The sequence below is a fragment of the Cheilinus undulatus genome, linkage group 15 (genome assembly GCF_018320785.1).
Source record: "Cheilinus undulatus linkage group 15, ASM1832078v1, whole genome shotgun sequence".
Lineage (NCBI taxonomy): Eukaryota > Metazoa > Chordata > Actinopteri > Labriformes > Labridae > Cheilinus > Cheilinus undulatus.
This window is the reverse complement of record NC_054879.1, coordinates 8,671,437-8,683,503: the sequence shown is the minus strand read 5'-3', so window position 1 is coordinate 8,683,503 and position 12,067 is coordinate 8,671,437. Positions and strand designations below refer to the sequence as shown.

The window sequence follows — 12,067 nt, the reverse complement described above, 5'->3', positions numbered from 1 at the left end:
CCTACAGAATATTAATCATCAAAAAAATAAGTGAGAAAAGAAAGTGACCAAATAACTCTCTCTCTTTAAATAGTACACAACTTTAATTTTCAATTCTGACTTTACAAAAAGGTCAAACATAAATTCTGTTACACAAATCTTGCTCTACATAAATGAGACAATGGTTTATTTGAAAGTTCAACACAGTTACAAACATGTCTCCAAGGTATTTTTGGCCGTTAAAGTCACATCTGCATGATTGTCTTTGAATTTATTACTGAAATAGACTAAAAGCTAATAAGAGATACAGCAAAATGAACTGACTGAAAAAACATAAAGACAACATTTATCATTTGAACAGTGGACAAAACAATCCCTTTTATGCAGTGTACATGAATTATGCTGCAGCCAATTAAAAATAAATCCAAATAATATAGTTTTTCATACTAAAAAATTCATAGAGGCAGAAGAGGTTTAGTATGGGGTCCACTTGGCCAGGTGTTTGTCAGACCTTGTTTTTAACACAGGTATAAGAAATAAAGTGTTTATGATCAGAGGAACAAGTGATCCAGCCTCAGTTTGGTAAACACTGCACATCTGCACAATGTCATCTATGATAAGGACATTGATGAAATTGTTCCCATACAAAGAAATGAAAGGAACCTGTTTGTACACATCTCTTTATGGGTGTGATACATTTCAGGACAACTGCAACTACAACTCCCACACTGCAGGTGTGTTTTAAACTAGTCTAGATCATGACAACGACAGAAACACTTTAAGTACAAATAAATGGCTAATGTACAGTACAACAGAGTATAAGGGCCATGTTCGAGAATAAAGGTTTTGGAAATAAAGACGTTATTTCATGAGAAAAAAATAGTTGAGATTCTGGAGTATGAATTATAATAATAAAGTCAAAATATCAAAAGAGATTTTCAGGGTAACAAACTGCCTTTGCTAACACCAGGAAGTCCTCAGTTACAGTATTTACTGTATTGGATCTTTGCAGTCACATGATTCTGATGATGTGGGGGCAGGAAGTGCGGGACAGACATAAGTAAGTTTGTACTTTACAGGTCTAAATAGTCCTGTATGCTGCAGTTATCAGAGAGTTTTTACATACACTGAGTATGATCCCTTAACTTTGCAAAAAGTGTTTTTTTTCCACAGTTGAACTGATTTACCCGGAGGTGCTCAATTTCACTATTTACCTCCTAGACCTCCTAGTGTCTAATTGAGAAGTTGATATACTATCAACCAAATCAACCTTGTGGAGTAAGAGAACTGCCGTTGCACAAATAAGCCTGTTCTACTAACTGGCTTTTCAATGTGAGCCACTGTGGTTACCTCCAATTTGAGTGCCAGTTTCCTTTATTTAATCCACATTTAAAAAGTCATACTGTTACCAAATAAAGAGCCATTTGGAAGACAAATATAACCAGCTCTACCAAGCTGAGCCAAATGATCTGGAGCTCTAAAAGGAGACTGATTTCCTGTCACTACAGGGGAGAATGGGCAGAAATCAGATGAGAAAGCACAGGTAAGATTAAAGTTTAATGAGCTAAACTGAGACAAAACTGTACTGGGCCAAACTGGACAGCTTTGTGGAAAGTGAACACACATGAGCAGAGTCCAGGCTTTAGATAGAGGCTTTTTAAACTCCTGCCTGCTGCCATGTCACCATCAGTTTTTAAAAACTTGTCATTTTTGCAAGAATATTTCACTACTTTCTGGACACAAAAGTAGCTCAAAAATAAAGAATGTTTTAATGTTTCACTTTGAATGCTTGTCATTGTTGTAAACAGCTTAAAACAAGGCCTTTTAGTAGTGTCTCTCTATACAGAAATCACTTCTTGGCCCCAAGGGAAGCTCTCCGCTGCTGCGTGACATCATCTGCAAAGAACCTAAACCAAAGTTTAACTCGACAAAATGCATTTCCTCTTAAAAAAAAAGAAAAGCTGTGATTCTCGACTCATGGGCATGGTCTAAAAAGTGTGTTGCAGAGCTGCTTTTAGTGCCTAGAAAAAGTAAATTGCAGCAGAAAGTCTATGTACAGAAGCCCTAAGTGGACATATGGCCTCCAAATGGAATTTACAAAATCGTGAAGTATGTATTGTGAACAACTTGGCCATGAATCAGAAATCACATATGAGAAGTGAACACAAGTCAACTGCAACATGGACACCGACAGATTGCTTGTTCTCCTTCTGGCTATCTATCTAAAAATGCTAACATTAAAACAGTCCATGGTGTTTAAAAGTCACATGGATAAAAGAGACCAAACAATAAAGGGGATCCATAGCTTCATTTAGTCCCATCCATAGCTAAAAGCTGAAGCCTTTTAGCTCTGCCATGTCTTAAAGGATCAAACACATCTTAACCTCAAAGCTTTCAGGAAATTTCAACTTGTGATGTTGTGAATGCCATAAAAGGGTCTTTCTCATAAACACGGTAAACATGAACCCATTGAAAGGCACCATATATTTGGATTACTTATTTAGCTGTAATGATGGGTAAATTTCTGTCTTTTTCTCAAGATCTCAACTTATTTATCTCGTTATCTTTGGATAACAAAATTGTTTTTTGTTTTCCATTTTAACATGTTAATTTCTCAAGACTTCTAAGACCAGCCAAAATGTACAGGTTATTGTGGAAGACAGAGTTAATTAAAATCTATTCATGCATGTCCCTCCCTCACACTCTCACCTACTGGCAATTTTAGTTACCAATTAGCTTTTGCACTGTTGTTGAACATGTAAACTCCACACTAAAAGGCCCTGTCCCACTGGGACTTCAACCAAGAACTGTCCTGCTATGAGGGGACAGCACTAACTACTTTAGCACTGTGCAGTCCTTAAAAACACAGACTTCTTTCTCGCAATATGTCCACTTTATTCCCAAAACCGTTTCCCTTTATCATGGTCCTAATGCTCATTTATAAAAATGGCTATCCAGTCATAGGAGTAAATGTTTCTCTCCACTCATCCCTGACTACAGCTGCTTTAAATGGCAATGTTCTGCTCTAATCACTCCCTCTGTTTCACAGATATATTTTCTATCACACATTTAAACTCAAACTCTCCTCTCACACAAATACATTCACTCTTTCTCTCATACACACTCACACAAACACCGAATCACTCAGTGCATTCAGCTATCTCTGTGCCGTCCACCAGCAGTGTGTGGATGATCCCGTCTCGTCTCTTCCCGCTGCTCACAGCCTTCACACAGCAGTTGTGCTCTCCGAGTGTGAAATGTGTTTCTGTGCCATCTTCCACGAATTCCCCCTGCAGACACGAAGAAGCGGGCACAGAAATGACTCAATCAGTATCAGGATGTCAGCTCTGGATCTGATATGTGAGCTGTGGAAAAAGGCAGGACATTTGAGACAGGTGTTTCATATTTTGAGGAATATTTTCTGACTTTAGGAGCAACAGTTATAACTGTTCCTGACATCAACATCCAGTTTTACTCATATGATTTTTATAAGCTTTTCAAACAGTGATATAGATTTATATTAAATGGAAATACTATAACTATAAATCAATAGATTTACAATGTAGATGTAGTCTGGATGAAATTTAGCACATCTCTGTATGGCTGTATGTTTATGTAAGTGTGCACACGTGAGCATCGTCCCAAAGGCACACAGGTACAGGGGTAGGAAGAGACTAAGGCCAGGCTGTCCATTTACTGACTGATCTCAGATGATGAGGAAAGATGAGATGGGAAAAAAAACATAAAAATTAAGAACAGAGAATTTTAGGCATGTGTATTCATTGAATCTACAAAGCTGCTGCAGATGGTTGTGTGATAACAGTGTGACTAACCTGGATGCATTTTAAATCATGTTACATTCATTAATCCAAAGTGATTGCAATTTTTAACAACACTAGTAAAACCTTATAAAGTGCCTTTGGAATACTTACTGCTGTCTCAATATTTTGTCCATTACACCAAACATCCATTGTGTCTTTCTCTAGAAGAAAACAAGCACACGCTGAATCAGTTAATCTGTCACACAGGCAATAAAAGAGTCAAATTTTACAGTCTGTTAACAGCTGCTTGAAAATGTCTTATCTTTATACATGGTTTAAGCCACTAATTATATCTACTGGTGGAGGTTTGAGTGCATCTGATCAATCAGGTTGTTTTCCTCTTACACTTAAAATAGTTTTGGCAGATTGCTGGTTTTTGAGTTTCTGCCCCTCAAAAAAGTTTTTCAAAGCCACTGTAACTTAGATAAATGTTGCTTAGTGCTGTGAAGATGGTGAATTAATGTTGAGTCAAAGTAAATAACACAGTGAGTATGGTCGAGACTCAGGCTACTCAACTGGAGGCCCTGGGTCATAATCTACACGAGTTTTTTTAATAAAAAAATAAAGTTTTTTGTATTTGTATTATCATGTCACATTTATATCCTTTTTGTTTGTCAAACCTCACGGTGTTGCATTTCTACCTGTTTACATCTATCTGGCTGTAGTTTTAAAATTTAGCAGACAAATACTGACCCTGCAATAACCAGAGAGAGTTCAAATTGTTTTGTGAAAACAGAAATTGCAAAACCCATGAAGTTATCAAGCCTGGTTTGGTCACTTTGGCATTAAATGTAACTACAAGTAGATATTTGAAAGGGATCTAGAATAGGTTTACAACTAAGGCAAGGGCAGGATGGCCTTCACCCCCGGGTTGAACAATCACCTCAAAGTTTCAGCGGGGGAACTAAAAATTAACCTTTATTTGTGGTTTTTAAGTGTTTATTTATGAAACAGATCACAACAAAACAGCTTCTGTGGTGACTTACTGGATCTTACCAAACAGGATTTATATTTGCAAAACAATGCCATTTTAAACGAAGATTGCAAGTTATCAAAATCTATCATGTAAGATTTCTTAATGCAGTCATGTAATTGTTACAGTAACTAAATTGACTGTTCACTTCACCCACCCCCAACAGGAATGCGGAAGCCAGCACTTCTCTCCATTAACAACCTTTGTTTACATTTTCCACAGCAAGTATTCAGTAAGGATGATTGTTAATACAAGAAGACATGTAGAACTGACTAAAGTACCTATCAGAGCTAAAACACTGAAAGCTGATATGAATGGGTTTGAGGATAACGATGCTTACAACACAACGCCTGGGCTACTACAACAGACACTTCTGCTGTGAGACACCAATTAAAACGGTTACTCGTTACAACACAACACCGCAAGAGGAACGTTGACGGGCGTCTGAGCACCAGGTTTACGGAGGTTAAACGCTGCTTCTGTGCGTTAATGAACTTATCCTGAACAGCTCTCACAAAATCAAGCCAACCCAGCGAGTAGACATCGACCTGCAGTTTTCAGCTTCTTCTGCTTTTGATTAAATTAGTGGCGTTAACCCAGCTTAAAGGTGCGTTACCGCCACCTAGCGGACTGAAGCGTGGAGCAGTCGATTCGCAGACCCGCAAACACTGAAGAAAGAATACTAAAATGGTATAATAATGAAAGTAAATAAATATGTTTCGTTAAATGTGTCTCCCACTAGATTTTCTTCAGTGAAATCTATATTTGATCCATTTAATACCACTGCCAGTTTCCCTCCTTTCTTCTTTACCGCTCCATTCAAACAACACAGGCTGAAACTTCACTTTTCAACATTGAATACATTTGCCATGTTTTGGATGTTTTTCCTTAATTCCCACAGCTATTATTACTACAATGCAAATAAAAAGTATTGGATGTTTACCCCTTTCATTGATTTTATTATCTTGGTCAATATAAATTGGCTTTTTGACAAAACAGTAACAAAAAACTTAATTTCAAAGTAAAAACTGATTTTTACACTGAGTAAACAAAAATATGTGTTTGATATGCAATTGATACTAGTAGTTTCACAATTAGTGAAATGGGATGAGTACAATGAATGTGCCTCAAGTAACTGAAGTATGAAGACACCTGTTTCTGGAAGGTCCAGTCACTGGTTAATTAAAATTCCTGGGCACCATTACACCACGAAGACAAAAGAACACTCAGAGAAAAGGATACTGAAAAGTATAAGTCAGGGGATGGATACAAAACAATTTCCAAGGCACTGAACATCACCAGAGTACAGTTAAATTCACAGAGAAATGGAAGATATATGGCAAATGTATAAATCTGCCCTGCAATCGGCGACCAGTCCAGAGTGTAACCCATCTCTCACCAAACGACAACCTGGATAGGCTCCAGCCCCCGGGACCACCAACGGGATAAGCGGTATAGGAAATGGATGTATAAATCTGCTTAGATGAGGCCATCCTCACAAACTGAGTGACCTTGTAAGAAGGAGACTAATGAGAGAGACCAGCAAGACATCTATGACTACCCTGAAGGATTTAAAACAGTGGTTTTAAATCTTACTGAAGAAAAGCTGAAACCCCTAGGGTCCACTGGGAACAATTTTCCTTCAGTTTTAATTGTTTTCATTGAGAACATCCCAACATAATATGTTCACATACACTTGTTCTTGACAAAAGATCTATGTATGAACTTTTGATTATTATGAAAGCATTTTAGGGCCAGCCAAGAAAAAAATACACAGAGAGGATCTGTTGATTTCCCAGAAAAAAACTTGGAATAGTCAAGTTAAAAAGCAATGAATATATACAGGGCAAAAAACTGAAACTTTTGAATCTGAAAGTTGTAGATGTACATGAATCAACTTAGCATTTTGAAATTATGAATTCCAAATGTGGAAAATCCAACTTCTGTTTTCAGATTAGTTTCTTGTAAAATTTTGACTTTACAGTGTTGTGAATTTATGATGCTAAAAAAATGAAATTTCTAAGTTTCTAATGTCAATATTTATGACTTTTTAAAATTCTGAAAATCAAAATTTGTTTTTAGACACACACACACTCACAGAGACTTTTTTTTAAATTTTGTTTTAAAAAAAAAAATAGGGTGGCCTAAGTACGTTGGCCTAATACACCAACGTACAGTATTACCCTTGTGTCAGAGTATTCTTCCCATTGTTGTCCCAATGGTCTTAAAAAAACTGGTTTACTTTCAGCTCTGCACAACAGAATTATCCTACCCACTGTATGGGATTTTGAGATTTTAATCTAGAGATAATCTGATCTTGATTTACAAAGGTACCTATGATTAGGCAAACACTGACCCATTTGGGGATGGCTTACCTACTGCAAGGGTTGTGCAGGTAGGAGTGTCTTTTAAGCTAAAGCGTTTTGGCTTTAGCTTAGGAGACGCCGTCTAGATAACACCATTTACTAATTGGTATTATCAAAAATAGCTAAACAGAGTGGTCACAACCAAATATTTAAACTAAGTAAAATATACTGAATATATCGCTGCTGATATTAACTCCGTGTATAATGTGTTGCACACAGTGGAAGATGGCATGCCATCTGATCAGCAGTAAGCAGTGTAATTAAAAGAAGGATTAACTTGTGAAGATAACAGAGGTGGCTGAAGATGGCATGGTGCTCAAAGCTGATAAAGAGCTTAGCCTCAGCTTCACATAATATTGGTGGGTGGTTCTGAGGAGGCAGAAATCACTGTGTCATAAATATTAATTTAATGCCTATAGTGTCATTTATCTTTTATCTTACACAAGCTACTGCTTTGCATTAATATTGGAAATTTTGTGAACAAAAAAATTGGGCTTGAGGACAAACCAGACACAATACTCCCTCTCACTATGATCAGGTTGAAGGTGTATAATGTACAAAAACCGACTCACCCAGCACCACCCTGCAGTCAACGCCATCCAGGTTGAGCACCCAGGTGCTGGTGACCTTCGATCTGTTCTCCATGTACTTCTTCAAACTCTTCCCATTGATCTCCAAGGTGTACTCATATGCAAAACCACTGACTGCATCTATGTTGATGGTTGCTTTGGTGTCCGATTTGCCCACATTGAAAGTTTCCTTCCCCACAAGTTTGAACATCCAGTCCCGTCTCAGCACCTCCTGAAATATGATGCCAAATAAGGAACTGTTTTATTACTAATGCATGCACATTATATTGATCCTCTCATTCTCTCCTATAGCTGACAAGATGCATACCTTCCCATCCACAAGGATTACCCTTTTTCCAGTGGTCGTGCCATGCTCAAACTCTATCCTGTGGACTCCATCACTCAGGGCAACTTCCCAGACACCAGCAAGGTCATTTGACATCTTCTGTGGCTTCTTTAGACCCTACAAGGAAGACGATAAATGAAGCTGCACCTCTAAGTATAGAGGTAAATGCAAATAAAATGCATGAAATCAAAACACTAACGTTGCATTACTGGCTAACAAACTCGACCGTCGCGTCATAGTTAGTGATATATAACTTATCTTGCTGTCTCACGTTTGACCATTAAAGCATATCTTTTACTAAAAGTATGAACATTTCAGTACAGTTGTTAAAAATCATATCAAAAGACTTGTTTGTGGAATCTGGCTAAACATAACGAAGTTGTTGCTGTCTGTGACATGACAGTATCCGGGATCAGGGCTTACGTTTCAAAATAAGTGTCATAGGAGTTTTTGTTGCCATTAACGGTAGGGATAAACATGGTAAATGAAACTCCATACTCATTATTGTGTGATGTTGTACTTTTACTACTATTTGGATATTGAATAGTTGCTATTTACTCGCTACAGTCAGCTTTTGTATTAAACTGGAGTTTTACTTTGAAAATTAAACGGAAGTACATCCGTGTTAGTCGTGCATTAGCTTGAGCTTCTTTTAGTAGCTTTGGATGCTAAAGCTACATGGTTTTTGTATGGAGGATTTCTTTACCATTAGCGCAGGAATTTCGTCAGTGATTATTCATCCGCATTACCTTGCAGGTCCTGAAGACAGCGATGTAGCTCCGAGGTTTTCAAATGTTCAGCAGGTTTATTAGACGGAGTTACTGCTATAGGTAGTTAGCTTCAGGAGAGTCAACAGACGAGCTGTGGCTACGCTGTTTCTATGGTTACATGACGTTCGCCTACGTAAAGACTTAACCACTCCCCCACATATTTTTTAAAGTAAATCCCCAGCACTAAAAATGTTTTTTTCAAGCCCACTTTTGTTTAAAAACTCTATTTTTTTAAGAACTTTTGTATTATTAATAAAGTCAACGACCAGTATTCCCAGTCCATGTTCTTATGGTGGAATATATGAAGAATGATTGAATTCTAGGCTATTTATGGGTCAGAGAAGGCTGGAGCATCCTTGCTCCCTACCAGACAAAATGACTGGTATAGAATTGTATTATCCTTTTTTACAATTAACATCATTTTTTTAGCCTGGGGTTGCTCAGCTAGGCAGGGCAAAGTGGTATTTGAAGTGAAGGAGAGAAAATGTGCAGAAAGTGACATTATGGCAAAGCAAAACTGACTCCTAACTATTAAGGGGCACAGAGAGTGTTTTTTAAAAATAAGTTTATCAATAAAATAAAATATCTTTGAAAATTTATTTGACATTTAAATAAAAAAAGATTAAATATGAATAGAAACTTTTATTTTTGGAAAAACTAATTTTTACTGCCCAGTCAGGTGAAAAAAAGGGGCCACAGTTTTCAGCTAAAATGGGCCACATAAATATACACTCTTATATTGGATTCAAACATAAATGTAGGGTGAAAAACAATTTTATATGTCTAAATATGTAGAGGCTGCAGAGGTGGCTGTAGCTCAGGACGGGCAAGCAATGGCACACAGCTACTAGGACACAAGCTGGGGTCTGGTCAGCCCTGGATGGGTTGCCCAGTAGGGGGTGTATGATGATCTAAGACTCAAAACACCCTATGACCCTGAGTTCATCACTGATGATGAGTCCTAGTTGCACCAGTTTGTGTTGCTTGAAACCTGTATATGGAGTGCACAGACATTGCAATTATGGGCTAGCAGCACTTCACATTGATTGTTTTCACATAGACACGTTTCTTACTTTCTTTCTTTTTAATGGCGGTTGGCAACCAACTTTTAGGTGCATTTACCGCCACCTACTGGAGACACATTCTGTTTTACTACATGTTTATGAACATACCCCTGTTAAATACAAATCGTTTTGGAAGGGGTATGTAATTGTACAAAATGTGATTTGTGTGGCAGAGAATTAGTGCGATAAAGATTATCTTCACCACATTCAAATCACACCCATATAACCAGTAAACCGATGGCATCAAGAAGTCTGACGATCGGAGAAAGGAGAGACAAAAGGCCACACATGGTTGAGAATTTGATCTTTTATTTTAAGCAAAGTAAAAGCATCAGTCTACACAACGCAAACATGCCTTGAACATTTGAAATGTTAAACAAAAGCTGAGGTGAACACCTCTGAGAAACATACAAGTGTGGAAATATGCAGCATGCAATAAAAACAAACATGAAACATTGGAAAGAAAGGCAAAGGAGAGTGAGAGATGTTGGCAGGATGCTGTTAATCCTCACTGCATGGAAAATTCACAAATTGAATTTAAGCTCCACTGGCTTTTTTAATGAGCTTTACTTTATACTATACAGTATGCAGACTTTCAGCTGCACACTGTGCAAGCTGTAACATTTATTTATATTTTCACATCAGGTAACTATTTATAACAAAACTGAATGACAGGAAACGGCCCAAAAGAGAACATAATTATTCACATGATAGACACAGTGCAAATTTCCCACCAGTGTTTCACATCCATTACTGTTTCACAATGTGTGAAGATTAATCCTTTTTTTTCATTAAGCCCCAACTGCAGTGACCACAACAGCATGTTTTTGTGCACACAATGTAGCATTAGTTATCTATTAAAAAACATGCAAAGACTTGATGTATCAATGTGACTCATCACAGAGACTTACAGGACCTTATTTTTGATAACAGGGTGTATTTCACCACTTTTCCTGTTTATGACATCTTTTGTCGTCAAGGTTTTGTTCTCACTTTTTCATTTCACAGTTTGACGTGAAGAAAACATCCTCTAGTTTAAGTTCCCAGTGTGTCAAAGAAGGTATTACAAAACAAGGAAATGACTCGTCTGCTTATAAAGTTTGTAAAAGAACAATTGCAAAACAAAGAAAGAAATTACCTTATCAAATGAATGAAATAGCCTTGTAACATTTCATTGATTGGTCCAGTCTGAAACAAAAGCCACATATTTCCCCCAAAGCTCTCTTATTAACTACTTTTATGACATAAATGTTTTCCTCCACCAACAGCTGATACAGATCTTTGAGTTTAAGCCCTCTGTGTTAAGTTGTGGTGCCAATAATTACACCTTACACAAAATTGTTTCACACGGCATCAGACAACATTAAGGCATAACATACAAAACACATCATGGCTATATTATATTTACATACAAAACACATCATGGCTATATTATATTTGGGCATCAGGTGAGATGTCCAGACGTCCAACCGATGCTTTCAAGCAAATAGCCTCACAGCCATGTTAAAGGTGACATAAAATACAAAATACATCTTTTCAGGCTTTTCTATCAAAAATATATCAGACAGCTCGTTAACATTGAAAGCCACAGACACAGAAACAGCTCTTTCTGAGCAGGGCTGAAACAGAGTTTTTTTTAAAAGATTTTTAAGGATTTAAAAGTCAGAGGCATGTTTTGGAGACCTCTGAGACCACTATAAACTTGTCTTAAAGGGGCAAAACATGTGCTGGTGTTATTTGTTATGGCAATCATAAGGAAGGGAACTCTTCTTCTCTGTAAAATATTATCCAGCTTGGTGTACAGTCATGTGCATGAGGAATGTATGGATTCATCATGGGGCCCCATGTGCCACAACCTTGCGCTTACTGCACCGAGGTGCAGTACATGCAGCGCTGCGGAGCCGTGACGTTAGCAAGCAGCAACAAAAGGCTGGTACAATTATGGCAGAAGAGATAAGCGTGGATGCTGTAAAAGCACCAGTTTTATCAGAACTTGACGACAGTTCTTTGTTAAAAGAAGAACAAAGAACAGCATTGAGTTGTTTTCTTTTCAAAAATGGCAAAAGTCGTGTACCGACTTGTCTACAGTCACCATGGTTCGCGTTACGCAGTTCTATATGGAGTTTACTCCTTAGGTAGGGGCGCAGCTCTGTAGCTGCTACGTGTTTTGTTGCTCCGA

The 12,067-nt window shown here is 37.6% G+C and overlaps 1 protein-coding gene across 1 annotated transcript; it reads right to left on the bottom strand.

The window, feature by feature from the left end:
- Positions 1–81: 81 nt before the first annotated feature.
- On the bottom strand, positions 82–8,926 carry faima (Fas apoptotic inhibitory molecule a). Its single transcript, XM_041807904.1, has 5 exons — positions 8,804–8,926; positions 8,037–8,171; positions 7,712–7,940; positions 3,912–3,961; positions 82–3,269 (listed from the first exon to the last, which is right to left on the bottom strand). The coding sequence occupies exons 2-5, from the start codon at positions 8,148–8,150 to the stop codon at positions 3,120–3,122; spliced, it is 543 nt and encodes a 180-aa protein (XP_041663838.1). The 5' UTR covers positions 8,151–8,171; positions 8,804–8,926; the 3' UTR covers positions 82–3,119.
- Between the last annotated feature and the right edge of the window lie 3,141 nt (positions 8,927–12,067).